The sequence below is a fragment of the Cavia porcellus genome, unplaced genomic scaffold (assembly GCF_034190915.1).
Source record: "Cavia porcellus strain 051 isolate PalLab524CR breed Dunkin Hartley unplaced genomic scaffold, mCavPor4.1 scaffold_14, whole genome shotgun sequence".
Classification (NCBI taxonomy): domain Eukaryota; kingdom Metazoa; phylum Chordata; class Mammalia; order Rodentia; family Caviidae; genus Cavia; species Cavia porcellus.
This window is the reverse complement of record NW_026947497.1, coordinates 63,664,969-63,681,315: the sequence shown is the minus strand read 5'-3', so window position 1 is coordinate 63,681,315 and position 16,347 is coordinate 63,664,969. Positions and strand designations below refer to the sequence as shown.

Here is a 16,347-nt window from a genome sequence, read left to right as displayed (position 1 = left end):
AGGACGCATACTGCTCAGGGCTCCTCAGAGGTAGGGAATGCTCCAGGGGCCAGGCTGGTGTCTGGGTAGCCTATAGGTGCATCTGTAAAACAATTAGAACCAGGCAGTGTGGACTAGGTGGTATGGAGGCATAACTGCCAGACCTCGAGCAGCATAGTATTCTTGGAGTGCTAGGTGGAATTATAAGGCTTATGTGCAGATGCAAGCATGTTTCAGGGTGTGGAGGTACTGGAGACGGAACCCAGGGCCTTCCCGTTGGGCTACATTCTCAATATTTTTTTTTGAGACTGGGTTTTGCTGCATTGCTCGGGCTTACTCAAACTCATGATCCTCCTGCCTCAGCCTCCCAAAGTGCAGGTGTGTGCCACCAAGCCCCCTGCCAAAAGGAAACTTCCTTACATGATTTATTGTTGGGGACTGATTAATAAAGCCAGTCACACTGAAGACACAAGAGATGACTTTCATGCAAAGTTATTTAAAAACAAATTGCTTGCCAAATTTCCCCCTGTAAAGGAAAATCAGATATGGTATATGAAGAATCTGTAGTAAGATGGAAATGTTAGTTAGAAAAAGCACAGCGGAAGCGAGGGTGGTTTGACACTGAGCCAATTTCCTACAAAGCTTCAGTGGCTTTTAGCATCCCTGTAGCCCTGTCAGTGGGCAGAGACTTTTCTGACTGGTGGACTGGATGGAAGACACAAGGGCTGGGTGGCTCCAGGCTCCAGGGGACAGCTGACCTCTGTGAAGTGACCTTAAGGCAGGTTCCATGGCAGCAGGGTCCCTGCATTTCTCCTGTAAGCTCCCTTCTTAGGCCATCTTTAGGAGCAGCGAGCCTGGGGTTGTCACAGGGCCTGGAGTTTTAGGGAAATGGCACCTAGAGTGGGGTCGGGTCAGCTGGCAGTGGTGACTCAACTTCCTGTCACTTCTGCCAGACTGACAACCATCTGGGTTCAGGGGAACAGACTGGCCAGGCCACCCCAAGGTGCTGACCTCCAGGCCAAGCAGCCTGTCCTCAGTGCCATCTGTAGGGGCAACAAGAGGTGAAATTGAGCACCGGTGGGTCACCTGGGCTTCTCAGAACCAGGACTGAGAGTCGGAGCAGTGCAGCAAGCCCAGGGATGGATCCAATGGGACGAACCCTAAAGAGCACTGCCCCTCCCAGCTGGAGCACCTGCCACCCGCCACAGGCCTTGGTGTCCATTGGCCAAGCCAGACGCGTGGACTTCACAGCTGGAAATCTCAGTAAGGGGAGTGGAAGGAAGAGCCCCAGACAGCCAGGTCCCAGGCCCGATGATGACTGGCGGTTGGGTCCAGTCTCATCCTCTGGTGACCACATAATGAAAGCCTTGTTTGGTTTTATTTCCTCATTTTCCAGGGTTAAAATATTTTTTTTTTCAAATTTTTTTTTAATTTTATTTAAGGAGAAAAGAAAAAAAAAAGCAGGGAAAGGGTACAAGTTATACAGATTTACAGAAAAAAATGAACAGTAGGAAATCACTAGTTAATGGATTACATATTGTCATCTTAGAAATAATTGTTCAAGTCACAAAATTAAAGCTTGTAAAGTGGACATTCCATCAATGATACTGCAAACAGTTCTGTTCATTGATCCAATAAAACTCTGTGATATCATTTTCTATCTTATACACTTAAATATACATGCAGTTATATAGTTTGGAGCACGTTCTTTTCCTTTCTTTTGTACCATGACTATTACACATTTTGAGTTTCATTGCTCCCACGGTTCTTATTACTTTTTTGGAAGAGAGTAAAACCAAATGTGCCATAACAGAACAGAATTGGTCAAGTCAAAAGGGTGGACATAATAGATAATGTAAAAACATAATACAAGGTGATCAACAATGGTTACCATAATGCCTCCCGCTATCTCTAATAGAATTGCCTATATCGTTAGTTATAATACAATTGAACAAAACAGTAAAGAATAAAACCGACAAAACCAAAACATTGGAGACATTGTAGGTCTTCAAAAGTAGATAAAAGTCAACAAGAATGGGCGTCATAATAAATCTCATTATCTTCACAGCTGATGCCTAAACTTTTGAACCTGATACTATGCAGCAAAACAGAATAGGGGAACATCAGTTAAAAACCAGATGGTGAGAGTAATACAGGGCTTTAAATCAAGGTAATGAAAAGTCAAAGTGGGTTACTATAATATATCCTGCTATTTTTTTCCTTTAATTAAAAGGATAAAGATAAAAAAGTAAATAATGGAGTGGAGATTGAGATAAAAGAGGGCATAACAACGAAACAGTGCAGATCAAAACATAACCATTTAAGCAGAATAGTGTTTCACCACCAGATAACCCTGACCTAAAAGTAGTTACCATATTGTCTCTTTCTTTGAAATCCTTTAGTACAACTTCGTATACTATAGCATTAAGTATATCAAAACAATGTAAAACCATTCAAGAGAATGACAGCATTACAGAGTATTTAGAATCAACTAACAGAAAATGAACAATGGTTTCTGTATAATCTCCTTGTCTTTAAAAGGTTTTTGCTTATACTATCGTACATAATAAAATCCAATAAGATACAGCCTATTTAGACCATTGGAGACAGGACAAAAGCTAGATGAGACTTCAAAACAAGATGATACTAAATCAGTATTACCTATTAAGATGTCATTTTCTCCAAAATAGCTGTTCCTATCATCCAATCTTCTCTGCCTCATTTCTGTTGAGCTCTTTTTCTGTCAGTAGCTGTCAGTTTGTCTTCTTCATTTTGTTCTCTGCTCCATTCGTTGTGGCCTCCCCGCCACTATTTCTGGGTTCTTTGTATTTTTCTTTTTTTAGAATATCCTGCAATACTTTCTGTAGAGTTGAATTGGTGGTTGCAAATTCCCCCAGTTCCTCTTTATCCTGGAAGCACCTTGTTTTTCCATCAATTTCCAGGGACAGTTGTGCAGGATATCTCAATCTTGGCTGGAGATTATTATCTTTCAAAGCTTGAATTATTTCCCCCCACGCTCTTCGTGATTTGATGGTTTGTGCAGAGAAATCTGCTGTAATTCTGATGGGTGTTCCCTTGTAAGTGGTCTGTTTCTTATCTCTTACAGCTTTTAATATTCTGTTCTTGTATTGAATTTCTGGAATTTTTATTATTATATGCCTGGGTGTTGCTCTGTTTGGGTTGTAGGTAGCTGGGGTCCTGTATGCCTCATACATCTGAGTATCTTTACCTTTTGCTAAATTAGGAAAATTCTCCTGGATTATTTCTGTGAGTAGCTTTTGTAGTTCACTTGTTTGTGTCCCTACTTCTTCTTTTATGTTCTTAATCCTCAAGTTATGAATCCTCTTATCATCTTCTTGTCTTTGTATTATTGCTGTTTGTTTCTTTGTTATTTTTAAGAAGTTTTTCATTTCATTCTCCCATATTACAAGTCTGCCCTCCAGTTCAGATAGTCTGTCCTTAGTTTCTTTCAAGCTGTTATGCCAGTCTTCGATAGACTTCTTAGTATCTTGGTAGTCCCTTTGAACCTGCTTCACGTATTCTATGCTTTCTCTGTTTTCTCCATCAAACAATTCTCCCCTTGTTTTCTGTTCTTCCATTCCACCACCTGTTTTTTCTTGGGTGGTACTTAGCATTTCTCTAACTATTCTGCATACTTCTAGCTTCAGGTCGTTGATAACTTCATTCTTGAATTGGTCTATGAGGCTCTCTATATGGTGCCTTATGTGTATTGGTGCGGTGTCTGCTATTGCCTGTTTCTCAGAATTGGGGGCCGAGGAGCCTTTCTTGTTGCTGCCTCTTCCCATGCTGCCTCTTCTTCTCTGTTCCTTATATATGCAAGCTTATATAAGAGGCCCAGCTTCTCTCCCAGTCAGCCACAGCCTGATCGAATTGCGCCAGTTAGGTGTTCCCGCTCACTGCTGCGCACCAGGGAGTTACGGACCAGGCAGCCTACGCGTCTCCCCTCCCGGCCACCGTCAGGCTCTGGGATCTGGGTTGGGACAGCCTACCGGGTCCGCTGGCAGCGTCACGCAGGCTAGGTGCTTTTCACCAATCCCGTCCGAGAGGGGGATGTGTGGCTGGAGTCGCCACCGCGCCCTGCTCCCGCAGGACTGCTCGGGCCCAGAAAGTCCTCTGCTGGAGTCAAACTGTGGTAGAGTGTCAGTTTCTCTCACTCACCTCACCACAAGTCAGTGCACGCCTCCCTGCCGTTCGCAGATTGCCGTTCTCAGAGCTTCTGCGTGTCTCTCTCCTTGCCGAGCCACTGTAGAGGCAGCCAGCCGCCGTGCGGCGGGAAACCCAAATCGCGGCTTACAATGGCGCGGGGTCCAGCCTCCACACCGAGGCTTTTCTGTTCCTGTTTTAGCACCAGGACTGCATTCCAAGTTGGTTTCTCTCAGCCCAGTTCGTTCCTGAGTCAGCAGAGCATATTCCACCTGCTTATGTCTCCTTAGTCCGCACCATTCCTGGCTTCTGAGCCGAGTCTTTCAGAGAGCCTCCGGTAGTTGCTGTTATCTGTCCGCCATGTTCTCCCGGAAGTCCCAGGGTTAAAATATTTTAATCCACACTTAGAAAGATACCTGTTTAGGGGCTGTGCTGGAACAGCTCAGTGTATGTCTGTGATGTGTGAGGACAAGAAAGGGAAACTGGTAAACCTGTCACCTCAGACTTTTGTCATTTCCTTGGGTTAGAAGCATCCCAGGCTCCCTACGACCTACCCAGAACTCACAGCTATGGTCACCCCTGGTCCCCGCACTGTGCAGCAGGGCATTGGAAGTTGCCCCTCTCTTCCCCCAGCTGCAGCCCTGCACATATTCAGCCTCTGCCCTGCACTGCACAACCCCAGCCTTCCCAGACTCAGGAAATCCCTGTGCTGCTTCTCGAAATTTCTAACTATTTTCCAAATGGAAGGCACTGTATGTCCATCACTGCCCAGATGCATTAGTGCCTAGACTGTAAACCAAGAGACCCAAGGTGTGACAATCAGGGAAAAGGGGCATCCACTGGGACACAGGTCACTGTGTGAGGTCACCTCACAGCTGAGGCTGTGGCTAACTCTGCATGTACACACACACGCACGCATGCACGCACACACCCCCTGGGCTTCCTGCTGAATCCTCCCCACGGCAGGCCAGCAGGTCTGCTGTGACCTGTGCTCCCACTGGGGCCACATGAGGCCCCATGGCCCAAGCCAGGCTGAGTGGTGAGGCCCCCGTGCCCTCATCCACAGAGTGATGGGCTCAGCTTCCATCATCTCACCGTGGCAGCACTTTGGGGTTTGGAGTGAGTCACTTTTGCATGACAGGACATCTTTAGCCTTTGTAGACGCAGAAGCCACGGAGCTCTCTGTGTGAGTTTTCCCTCCCAGAGTCCTCCTGGGGACTTCAGGAGACAAAGCCATCACCTTGAGGTCAGAGGCAGGAGACTGAAATGGACTCTAGGTTGGGTACCAGAGGAATGCACCCCTGGACTTGAGCTCCAGCTCTGCTCCCCAGAGCTGTGTCCTCAGGCACCTTTCCTACCACTTGGCACCTCTGTGTCACCTGTTCCCTTTAAAACAGGAAGAAGGAGTTCCCTTCAAGGGTCACTGAACACTGAGTCTGAGTCTTGATCCTCAGATGTGCTCAGGAAGCCTTGGTCACAGAAGCGTGGGGAGGGCCCCGGAGCTTGTCCCCTGACACTCATCGCCGAGGGATTCAGGGTCAGTATGAGCATTCAGTGCTGCCCTTGCTGTTGGACTTGACGGTCCATGAGGCAGAGAGGACCCTCCTCGCTTGTCAGTTTGTCCCAGTAGAAAATGGGTCTTGGGTAAACATTTGCCCAGGTGATGGGAGAAACATAACCATGGCCATGACTGCCCTGCCCAGAGCCTTTGAGCCCTGATAGAAACATTATCCTCTGCCCACAGGGCAGGCCAGGATGGAGAGCTTCGTCACCACAGAGGACTACAGCCTGATCACCGAATACGACTATTCGGACTCAATTCCATGCCAGCAGGTGGCTGAGATGGCCTTCGGGGCCCAGCTGCTGCCGCCCTTGTACTCTCTGGTGTTCGTCATTGGTGTGGTGGGCAACACCCTGGTGGTCCTGGTCCTCACAAAGCAAAAGCGGCTCCGAAACATGACCAGCATCTACCTGCTCAACCTGGCGGTGTCGGACCTGCTCTTCCTCTTCACGCTTCCCTTCTGGATCCACTACATCCTGAAGAACGCCTGGGTCTTTGGCCACGCCATGTGTAAGCTCCTGTATGGCCTCCACTATGTGGGCCTGTACAGTGAGATTTTCTTCATCATCCTGCTGACCATCGACAGGTACCTGGCCATCGTCCATGCCACGTTCGCCCTTCGAGCCCGCACCATTACTTTTGGCATCATCACCAGCGTCATCACCTGGGTCCTGGCCATCTTGGCTTCCATCCCAAACTTGCACTTTTCCCAGACAAAGAAGGTGTTCACTGAGTATGCCTGCAGCATTTATTTCCCCCATGAAAGCCACCGGGCCTGGCGGTACTTTCAGGCTCTGCTGCTGAACCTGCTGGGATTCATGTTGCCTCTGCTGGTCATGGTGTTCTGCTACACAGGCATCATCAGCATCCTGTGTCGCCGGCCCAACGAGAAGAAGGTCAAAGCCGTCCGACTGATCTTCGCCATCATGATCATCTTTTTTCTCTTCTGGACCCCATACAACCTGGCTGTGTTTGTTTCTGCTTTCCAGGAGCACATGTTCACCAACTTCTGCGAGCAGAGCAGGCAGCTGGCTGTGGCCCTGCAGGTAACACAGATGATTGCCTACACTCACTGCTGTGTCAACCCGGTCATCTATGTCTTTGTGGGTGAGAAGTTTCGGAAGTACCTGCGTCAACTCTTCCAGTGGCATGGGGCCATGTACCTGGAGAAGCCTCAGCCCTTCCTCAGCAGGGTCCGTCTGGAGAGGGCCAGCTCCACGTCTCTGTCCACCAGTGAGCACCAGCTTTCTGGCATGCTCTGACTAAGAGACCGGTAGCCTCTGTGATTCCTGGTGGGAGTGGCCTGCTGGGTGGGCCACCAGGCAGGGAGTGGCGGCTGTGAGGCTGTCCACACCAGATTCCAACCCCCCCCCCACACACACCATGGAAACATAGCATTTGGGACAGATGGCACTTGAAGGTCTGGACTCAGTCACTTGGGGCTTCAATCTTGCCATGACTCTTCTTAGTGGAGAAGGACAAACGGGTGACACGGGACATTCCAGAGTGTGAGCCTGTAAATTCCAGGGAATGGCTTGAGTCCAACAGGATGCCCAGTCTTGGAACACTGGCATTCGCAAAAAACCCCACTGCAACTGCCCTGATCAGCTCAGAAACAGTGATTTCCCTTAGCTGCCTCCCACACCCGTGCCATCTTCTGGAATTATGGGAACACAGAACTCAGGGTGGCCCACTGGATACTGACACAGGAATGAGTTTGGGGAGGAGCTGTTGATAGTGAATAAAGGGGAATAGGCATCTGGGAAGATGCCTGCCTGGCAGCTGGGCAGACAGCTGTCTGTCCTGAGCAGAGGAGGAGGGGCCCTGTAGCTCATTCACCCAAGTTGTGCTTCCTTGCCCAGCTTCAGCTGAGGACCCTGCCCACCATCCTTTGTCCCCCTCCTCCAGATGGATAGTCTAAGTGCCGGGGAGATACTCCCAGGTTTCTCCTGACCAGTGAGCTCACATCTTTGTTCATCCTGTTTCCTAACAGACAGGATTCCCTGTTTTACCACACCTGCTGTGTCCAGTAAGCCAGGAAAAGTCTCACCAATGTGAACTAATAGCAGAAGAATTGCTTGCTAGACACCCCTGCAGAGTGGTGGAAGACTTAGGATTCCTCTTTAGAAACAATGCCACCTTCTCCAAAAGATAAGCAATGACCAACAGAGAAACCCTGATGTACTCCTTGTTCAGGATAAGTCTCCTGCTAGGAAGCCTGCTTGTGATTTTCCACGGTTGCCTAAACTTTCAGCTCCCTGGCGAGTTGAGTCATCTTCTTTGCTGAACCAAATAAACATCTAGATTTGTTTCTTCTATTTAGTGATCAGCCCTGTCCCGAGCCAAGGCCCCAAGAACCAAAAACTAATCTCAGGGAGAAACCTTTATATGCTCGTGTACAAACTATGACTCCAACCCACCTTATAAGACTTCATAAGTTCATTCTTCTGTTTCTGTTTTCGCTTGTGAGTGGAAACTCACCCGCCCAATCTACTGTCCCAGTTTACCTATCATCTTCTCAACCAGTCCCACTCTCCATCAGTAAAAAGTTACAGTGCTTCTCCCCTGCCGCCTCTCGCGGCACACTGCATGGTTCCCATGCTGGTGGTCCCAGAGAAAGCCAGCCGCCCCTGCACAATCAGGTACCATCCTTGCTTCAATCTCTTTTCCTTCTTGTATTTCTCTATATTTTGCCCCAATCACTTATAAATTTTTTTTTCTGGAGGATAAAATCACCATATTAAGGACTTACTTACTGCATATAATTTTCTGGTTTGTTTTAGATGTTGTTCTATAGCTACAAACCTAGTTCATAGGGTTAAACTAATAGTTACCATATTTTCACTTTTCTGGTGTGTTTGATGCTATTGTTTCTGCTGCTGGTACCACCTTAGCCAAGATGACATAGGTGTTCTAATCAGTTGTTCTTCCCAGTGTGCCAAGACTGAGACTACCTCTGGGGCACGAGCAGCACTGCAGGCCAGTGCCAGAGAACCATGGGCCAGGCCAAATAGGCAGCTGTGGGAGGCTGCTAAGCTGCGTTCTCTGGAGAAATGAAGCCCCTTGTCCCCATCTTTCCCTTACCTTTACTTCAGCCCTGTTTGCTGAGATATGTAGAGCTAGCTATGCTGAACCAGACTCTCCCCTAATTGTCCACAAGAATGTGACTGAGTCTGACAAGATGATAACCTGTCTCATTGCAGCATCTGGGTCAAAAGTGCTTCCGCTCCTGCTGGCTAGAATGGGGACTAACTCTAACCGTACCCTAACCCTAACACTAAGACATGAAGTCACATCTCAGCTGGAGCCATGGGACTCAAAAAGAATTATACTTTCCTGGCAGCAAAGGTGCCAGCCTCGCACACTGCAAATTGGCCATTGCATTGTCAACTGGAGAGCCTCTGTGCCTGGTACAAAATTGTTCTGTTTCTTTTTATAGCCAATGACTGCAACCTCCCCCCAGCACTCTGTCATGACAACCACCCACCTCCCTAATTGAAACCAATAAAACTTGTGGCCTGTTGTTCCACAGAACACACTGGGTCATTCTAGAGTTCCTCAACTGCAAAATGGTCTCTCTTTGTCGCTCTTGTGCATCCCTGTGTTGTGTTGCTAGGTGGGAGACCCATACCCTCCACAAGGGTTTTGGTAGACACCAACTTCTCATCCCCAATAAATTAAAAGAAGTAGAACTTTGCAACTGACTGAAAACATAAAACACAAAATCCAGCTAAACCTGGTTCAAAGAAGTAATCGCTTCCTAGATGTTTTCCAAATTAGAACACACACTAATTCATAGAACATGCCTAAGTAAATATAAAGGAATTGAAATTACGGCATGCATATTATCAGACCATACTGAAATTAAATTGGAAATCAGTATCAAAAACACACAAAAACTTCATAAACACATAGAAATTAAATAACACCCTCCCAAACAATCAATGGGTCACAGATAAAATTAAAGAAGAAATCAGACAGTTTCAACAATAAAATGATAATGACAATAAAATATACCAGAACTTATGGGATATAATGAGATCAGCCCTACCAAGGACATTTATTCTGGTGAACTTTCATATCAGGTAAACAGAGCAAGTTCAAATAAAAAGCCTCAAGTTGAACCTTAATCTTCTAGAGAAAAAAAGAGCAAGTCAAGCCCCAAACTGGTGTGAGGAATGAAATTATAAAGATTAGAGCAGATATTGATACAATAGTGACACAGAAACAATAAATAATGAATCAAGGAATTGGTTCTTTCAAAGATTAAAAAAAATCTTCATACAATGGAGAATTATTCAGCTAAGTGAAATAAATCAGACTCACAGGTGTAAACATCATATTGTCTCCTTAGTGTAAAAAACTGACAGAGTAATTAAGACCCAAAATGTATAATAGATATTGTGAAAGTGAAAGGGGAAGACCCTGATCAAAAAGAAACAACAACTGAGATTGGGGAAAGGAGAAAAAAAAGGAGGGAAAAGACTATATATATAAATATACATATATATATACATATATATGATAGATAATTATACTACTAATTTCTGTTAGTTCATCTAATAGAATGGTTTGTGCTTTCATTGTATGATCATTTTTTCATAACTGTATCTTGTAATCTGAGCAACTACTTTGAAGATAACAACCCACAATATAGTAGCCATTGTAATCTCCTATTATGCTGAGTTGAAATTATTCCCATTGTTTTTAGTCTTTTATTTTTGGTTGTTTATTTTAAAATTTTAAAAAATATTAAATAAAATCAACAAACCTTAAGCTAACTTTATCAAAAAAAAAAAAAAAAAAAAAAAAAGAAGGAAAAGACTCAGACTCACACAATTAGAAATCCAAAGGGGGAAATCACAACAGATCCTGCAGAAATTCACAAGATCGTTAATACCTACTTTGAGAACTTGTATACCAATAAGATGAGAACACAGAAGAAACAAACAGATTCCTGCATACATATAAATTACCAAAGCTGAATCAAGAAGATATAAAAATTCTAAATAAAACAATATCAGCCAATGAAATTGAAGATGTAATTAAAAATCTATCACCAAGGAAAACCCAGGCTCTGATGGATTCACTGTGGAATCCACCATAAATTTAGAGAAGACCTAGGGGCTGGGGATTTAGCTCAGTGGCTTAAGCGCCTGCCTGGCAAGTGCGAGGTCATGAGTTTGATCCCCGGCACCAAAAAAAAAAAAAAAAAAAAAAAAAATTTTAGAGAAGACCTCAAGCTGCCACTTCTCAAACTCTGTAATGAACTTGAAAGGAAAACGATACTTCCACAATCATTCCTGGAGCCGACCATTACCCTGACACCAACCCAGAGAAGGAATCAACCAAAAAAGAGAGCTACTTGCCAGTCTCCCAAAGGAATATGGTTGCAGAAGTTCTCGGAAAGATAATGACAAACAGAATGCAGCAAATCATCAAGAAAGTTACACCCCATGGCCAAACAGTGTTCATCATTCAGGTACAGGAATGGTTCAGCATGCACAAGTCAATAAATATAACATACCATACTAACAGAGCCAAGGACAAAAATCATGTGATCATCTCAATAGATGCAGAAAAAGCATTTCACAAAACCTATTCATGATTTAAAAAAAAAAAGATAAAATTGGAAAAGATGCTCTTTACCTCAATCTGATAAAGGTCACTTATGACAAACCAACCGCCAACGGCATGTGAAATGAACAAAACTTTCCCTCTAAAATCAGGAATGAGACAAGAATATTGTTGTAATCAAGGTCTGCAAAAGAGAACAAGACAATACAGGACACATAAATTATAATATTATTTATAATGATCACTCAAGGAGTCAAATGCAATGAAAGTGCAAGAAATCTGCCCACAACACTAAAGACCTAGAGAATCCAGCTGGGGGCCTGAATCCCATGGGAATGTACTGCATGAGTTCAGCTAAATATCTAGAGTCCATGACAGTGCCTCCTACAAGTCCAGCTGGAGGCCTACAGCCCATGACAATAATTCATTCATGTCTGTTTAATGGATCTGCACTGAGAAGGCCTCAAGGTCAGCTGTGGGAGCTAGAAAGTCTATGCCAGCAGAGTGAGGGAGCTGTGCCAGGAGGCTGAGGGCTCTGTACTGGAGCCAAGAAGTGATGCTCAAAGTAAGGATCAGAGCTCCCCTAAAAAAGTACCACAGACACCCTCACTGATGATGGGGTCCTGAGTTCCTTCAATGATGAGAACAGTGAAGTTCATATCAGGAAGCCAGTGTGACAAGCTTCTGGAGAAGCAACAGCACACATCTTCCCCTCCAGAGCCAGGAATCAATGCTCAACGTAAGGACCAAAGCTCTTCCAAAGTGAAATACAGCCATTCTCAGTGACAACAAGGTCCCAAGCATCTCTGACAATAAGAACAGCCAAGTTCATGTCAGGGAAGAAGCTCAACAAGCTCCTGCAGGAGAACTCATGGTAACAAGAGAACCAACAGCACCAAAGACAATGTCACACTTACTTCTTCCTCTCCAGTCCTCCCTTTTGTGCTGGCAGCAGTCTGCAGGTGAGTGATCCACTCAGCACCATGCTGATTGAATTCAGCTAGGGCTACAAATTGACTATCAATTTTCAGTCCACCACAGTTGTCCATTGTCACCACTCTTCTTCAATACACTTCTGGAAAAATTAGTCAAAGCAATTAGAAGAAAGAAATAAAAGGAATAAGGACAGACAAGAAAAAAATTATCATTATTTGTGAATGATATTGTGTTATACATAGAAGCCCCCCCCAAACTCCATCAAAAGACTTCTAGCTTTAATAACCAAATTCAGTAGCATAGTGGCACACAAAGTTAACACACAAAAATCAATAGCATCCCTGTATACAAATGACAAACTCATTGAGAGAGAAATTAGAGAAAAAATGCCTTCACAAGAGCATCCAAGACAATGAAATGCCCAAGAGTCACTCTAACAAATGATGTAAACATCTTTACACTGAAAACTAAAGGATGGTAAAAAAGGAGATGGAACAGGGTATCAGTAAGTGGGATCCCTCATTCTTGGGGAGAAAGAACCAATATGGTGAAAATGGCCATACCTTCAAAATTGTTGTACAGATTTAATGAAATCTCAATCATAAGACCAACAGCATATCTCACAGATTTAGAGGAAACAATCCCAAAATTCATTTGGAGTTAGAAGAGATGACAGTCATGTGCCACCATGCTCACATGAGAGCCTGCGTTTCTGATAATGTCTGATACCTTTTACCAACTTCCTGGGTCCCAAAGAAATTCCTTCCAGGTTCTTGGTGTCCAGAACAAAGCATTAAACAAGAGATCTGGGACCTTCTCTGTTTTCCTTCCTAGATCGTTTCTCTTCCCATGTGAACCAGGACAATCTCTGACGATTGTCCTATCAAAGGCTTCCCTGGCCTGAGGTCAGATCTAAACCATCCTATCAAAGTCCTGCTTAGTTTCACACTGAATGTTAATTAAGAACTGAAGTCAGCACTTTCTGATTGGCCCAGCCAGTTCCCCATACAGGATTTGGGAACCTGGGAGTCTTTTAGGGTTCTGTGTTGTGTGCACGTGTACTGGGGCTCCGTGATTAACAGGTCCTGCCCCTGCCCCACCCTAATCTCCCCCCTCACTCTCTTCTTGCATCTCTGCGAAGCTTGCTGTAGGGAGCACCTACAGGATTTATTGAGACACTGGTCTGCAGTAGGACACAGCTGACAATGACACTAGGCTGCTGGTCCACCTCTTGGGTACCAGTGGGCCTGGTCTTGGCTGCTTCATTGCAGAAACTTCTGACTGCCCAGCTCCTGACAGAGCAGACCCACAGTGAGATGCAAGAAGCATGGAATCTAGGAGATGGGGCTACTTTCAGCCTGCACAAAAGAAGTGGCTGACAGGCATGCATGACAGTCTGCAGCCTGGAACTGGGGTACCAAGGACCTTTCTCGGCCTCTATGCTCCTGTCTGTCCCTGTGACACCCAGACCACAGTGGGCTGCAGCATTGGTCCTGGGCTCCCTGTGCTTCTGGTAGAGTCCGTGTGCTAAGCCAGCCTCAGCAGGCTCCTCTTGCAGCCCTATGCACCGTCACAACCTCAGATGTCTGCATTTGTGACAAGGAGAGGGAGCAGCCTGGACACCCACAATAAGCTCTCAAGTCCTGCCCCCCAGTGTCTGCTTCCTGCCACACACCTCAGGCGCGGCCTCAGGACTTCAGGCTCAGTGTGCAGTGACCTTTTCCCAGGAGGCAGCCTGGGGGTGCTGTATCCCACAAACCACAAAGAAAGAGACAGCCTGTGTTCTGTTCAGTGTCATCTTTCCTGTAACGTAGCGTAGACTATATAAAATAGGTAGGAAGGAGACAAAGAAAGTCAGAACTAAATATTTGTACTTTTTTTTTGAGGGTCTCACTATGTAGCCGAAGCTGGCCTTGAACTCACAATGCTCCTCCTGCCTCAGCTCACCAAATGCTGAGATTGTAGGCATGCTATACCCAGGTTTAAACATTGCACTTTTAGGAAAACTGCAACTCCAAGACACAAGGTTTCCCAAGGTGGTTCACATCAGTACTCCCATTTATTCTTCAGTTCTTCCAGTCCCATCACACTCTCCACTCCTTTAAAAATTCATTAAGTGCAGATCTTAGCTTAGTTGATGAAGCGAAGGGCACACACCTGATCTTAAGAAAAAAAAAGTGGGAAAAGAGTTTTTAGGTAAAACATGTTAAATCATCCATCCCTTTCCCTGTAGAAGGGGCCACTATCTTTCTGTGGGTGGACCATCCTCTTCCTGTAAATCGAGAACAAGCAAGAACTTTCTAGAGATTCATGGATTTCACAAGTGGCTGCAGCAGAACACATGGACAGGCCAGACACAAAGCTCGGCAGGACAGTGCCTCCTGGTGGGCACATGGTCTTGTACCAAAACAAACAAAAATCCCACACACATGAATATTCCTAGCACCAAGCTGTGGCATCTCTTTCTCCCTCTGTCCCTTCTTTCCTTCCCTTCAGTCTCAGGCTTGCACTAGACTTCTGGAGCAGGTACTTTGAAAATTTGCCTCCCTTTTATGCCTCTTATTGGTGACTCCTGAAAATTCTTTGCCCTACTGGTAGCCAGAGGCCCCACAAATTACTACACGGAAAGCTGGAATCAGGTCTCCCACTGTCATCTTGAGAGCCTGCCCGGTGATCTCTGGACATCAGACCACAGCCCTTGAGCAATGCCGGTCTCTGCAGACAGAGCAGAAAGATGGGAAGACCTGGGTCTGAGGAGCCAGCTCTGTAGCCAGCTTCCCTTTGAGGAGGTGACTTTTGGTCACTGGACACCTGCTGTGTGGGGCCAGAGGAGAGGGCAGCACAGCCTTCCAGAGCTGGCTTCCATGCAGAGAGCAGTAGACAAATGACTGGGTAAACCCTGACACCCTGGGTGGTGATGAGCAGAGCGGAAGGCAGCACAGATGCTGCTTTAAAGCGAGACGGTTGTGGGCAGGAGACCAGAGCAGGGCACACTGGCTGGGAAGGGTTCATCACGAAGTCCAGGACCCATATGCAGAGAAGTTCCTGCAGCCTCCCAGGGAAGCACTCAGAGCTCAGGCTCCAGCTCCTCCCCCAGGCCCCTCCTCAGCGCAGAGCTGCTGTGCTCTCTCCTGCGCAGTAATCCACTCTGACCCTGTGGTTCAAACTCACTCTGCAGAGCACATTTCTTTTTCCTCTAATTAATGTAATATCTTATTGCAGTTTGTATTTGACCCATCTTTGCGAAGGACAGAAAAAACATAGAAACCACCCCAAAAGGAGAGTCCAGCCCCCCACCAAAACCCACTGATGGTTGGACTCCACTTCACCAAAGTAACATTTCCTTAATAAAGGAAGGGAGGCAGTAGTCTCTGCAGGAACCTGGGCAAAGACAATTCCAGATTCCAGTGCAAAGGCCCCATGGTACTGGTGTGGCCGGAACAGGGAGCCAAGGAGAGAGCTAGACAGATGAGCCCGGCATGGTGATGTGTATGTACCGCTGCCCCTGCATGTGGGCAGTGTATGGGCTTGGCAGAGAGCTCCCAAGAGAAATCAGGAGTCACTCTGCTTTCTGTGTTGGAAATGGACAAGGTGGAGTTGATAGATGTCGTGAGAAAGAAATTGTTATAGCCTAGTTCTAACCATTGCGCCTCATTTCTGTTTTGTATGCGCTGCTCAGCACCCCCTTCCCTTCCTATCTTTCTAGGTTAAATTTCAATTTTCTGAGAAAGCTGTAAAAGCCTTAGGTATCAGTTTCCTGTAACCCCTCCCCTACCCCTCATCCCTCTATCTGTAATAAAATGTGCTGTTCTTTAAGAAATGCTGTCCTCTGTAAAAATTGTAAAATCTTACCTAATTGAATGTTAACCACTGTTGCCCTCTACAAATAACAGATGTGGTGCTAAAATAAGCTAACAGGGGTTGTTAATTACTGCTAGACTTCTCTATTCTCTGCTAAGGGAAAGATGTTTGCCCAATATGAACTTGCTTGTATGCAGAGAGACTTGCTTGTTAGCCCAACCCCTACCTGAACTTTGCTCTTTCCAATGTAATCCCCACGTTCCTGTCCTATAGTGCACCCCAGCCCCCCTCCTTGCATTGTGAGACCAGCAGCTGTTTGTGGTTTTTAC

The 16,347-nt window shown here is 45.8% G+C and overlaps 2 protein-coding genes across 7 annotated transcripts in view; one reads left to right on the top strand and one right to left on the bottom strand.

Moving 5' to 3' along the window:
• Nucleotides 1–16,347, bottom strand: part of LOC100718618 (C-C chemokine receptor type 3-like) — a 92,626-nt gene that overhangs the window by 58,712 nt on the left and 17,567 nt on the right. For 4 of the 6 annotated variants that reach the window (XR_010051581.1, XM_063261046.1, XM_063261047.1 and 1 more), the window contains exons 2-3: nucleotides 12,199–12,356; nucleotides 11,354–11,465 (exon numbers count right to left, since the gene is read on the bottom strand). The exons of 1 other annotated variant lie outside the window; for it this stretch is intronic. The gene's annotated coding sequence lies outside the window, so the exon portion shown is untranslated. The remainder of the gene's footprint in view (nucleotides 1–11,353; nucleotides 11,466–12,198; nucleotides 12,357–16,347) is intronic. One more of the 6 variants, XM_063261048.1, reaches the window with a different exon arrangement.
• LOC100718338 (C-C chemokine receptor type 1-like) lies at nucleotides 5,899–9,274 on the top strand. The gene has a single exon (XM_003476883.3). It carries the CDS (start codon nucleotides 5,899–5,901, stop codon nucleotides 6,964–6,966), a length of 1,068 nt encoding a protein of 355 aa, XP_003476931.2. The 3' UTR covers nucleotides 6,967–9,274.

Coding starts and splice junctions, on each gene's coding strand:
- LOC100718338 (XM_003476883.3), top strand. CDS start 5,899: ATGGAGAGCTTCGTCACCACAGAGGACTACAGCCTGATCACCGAATAC.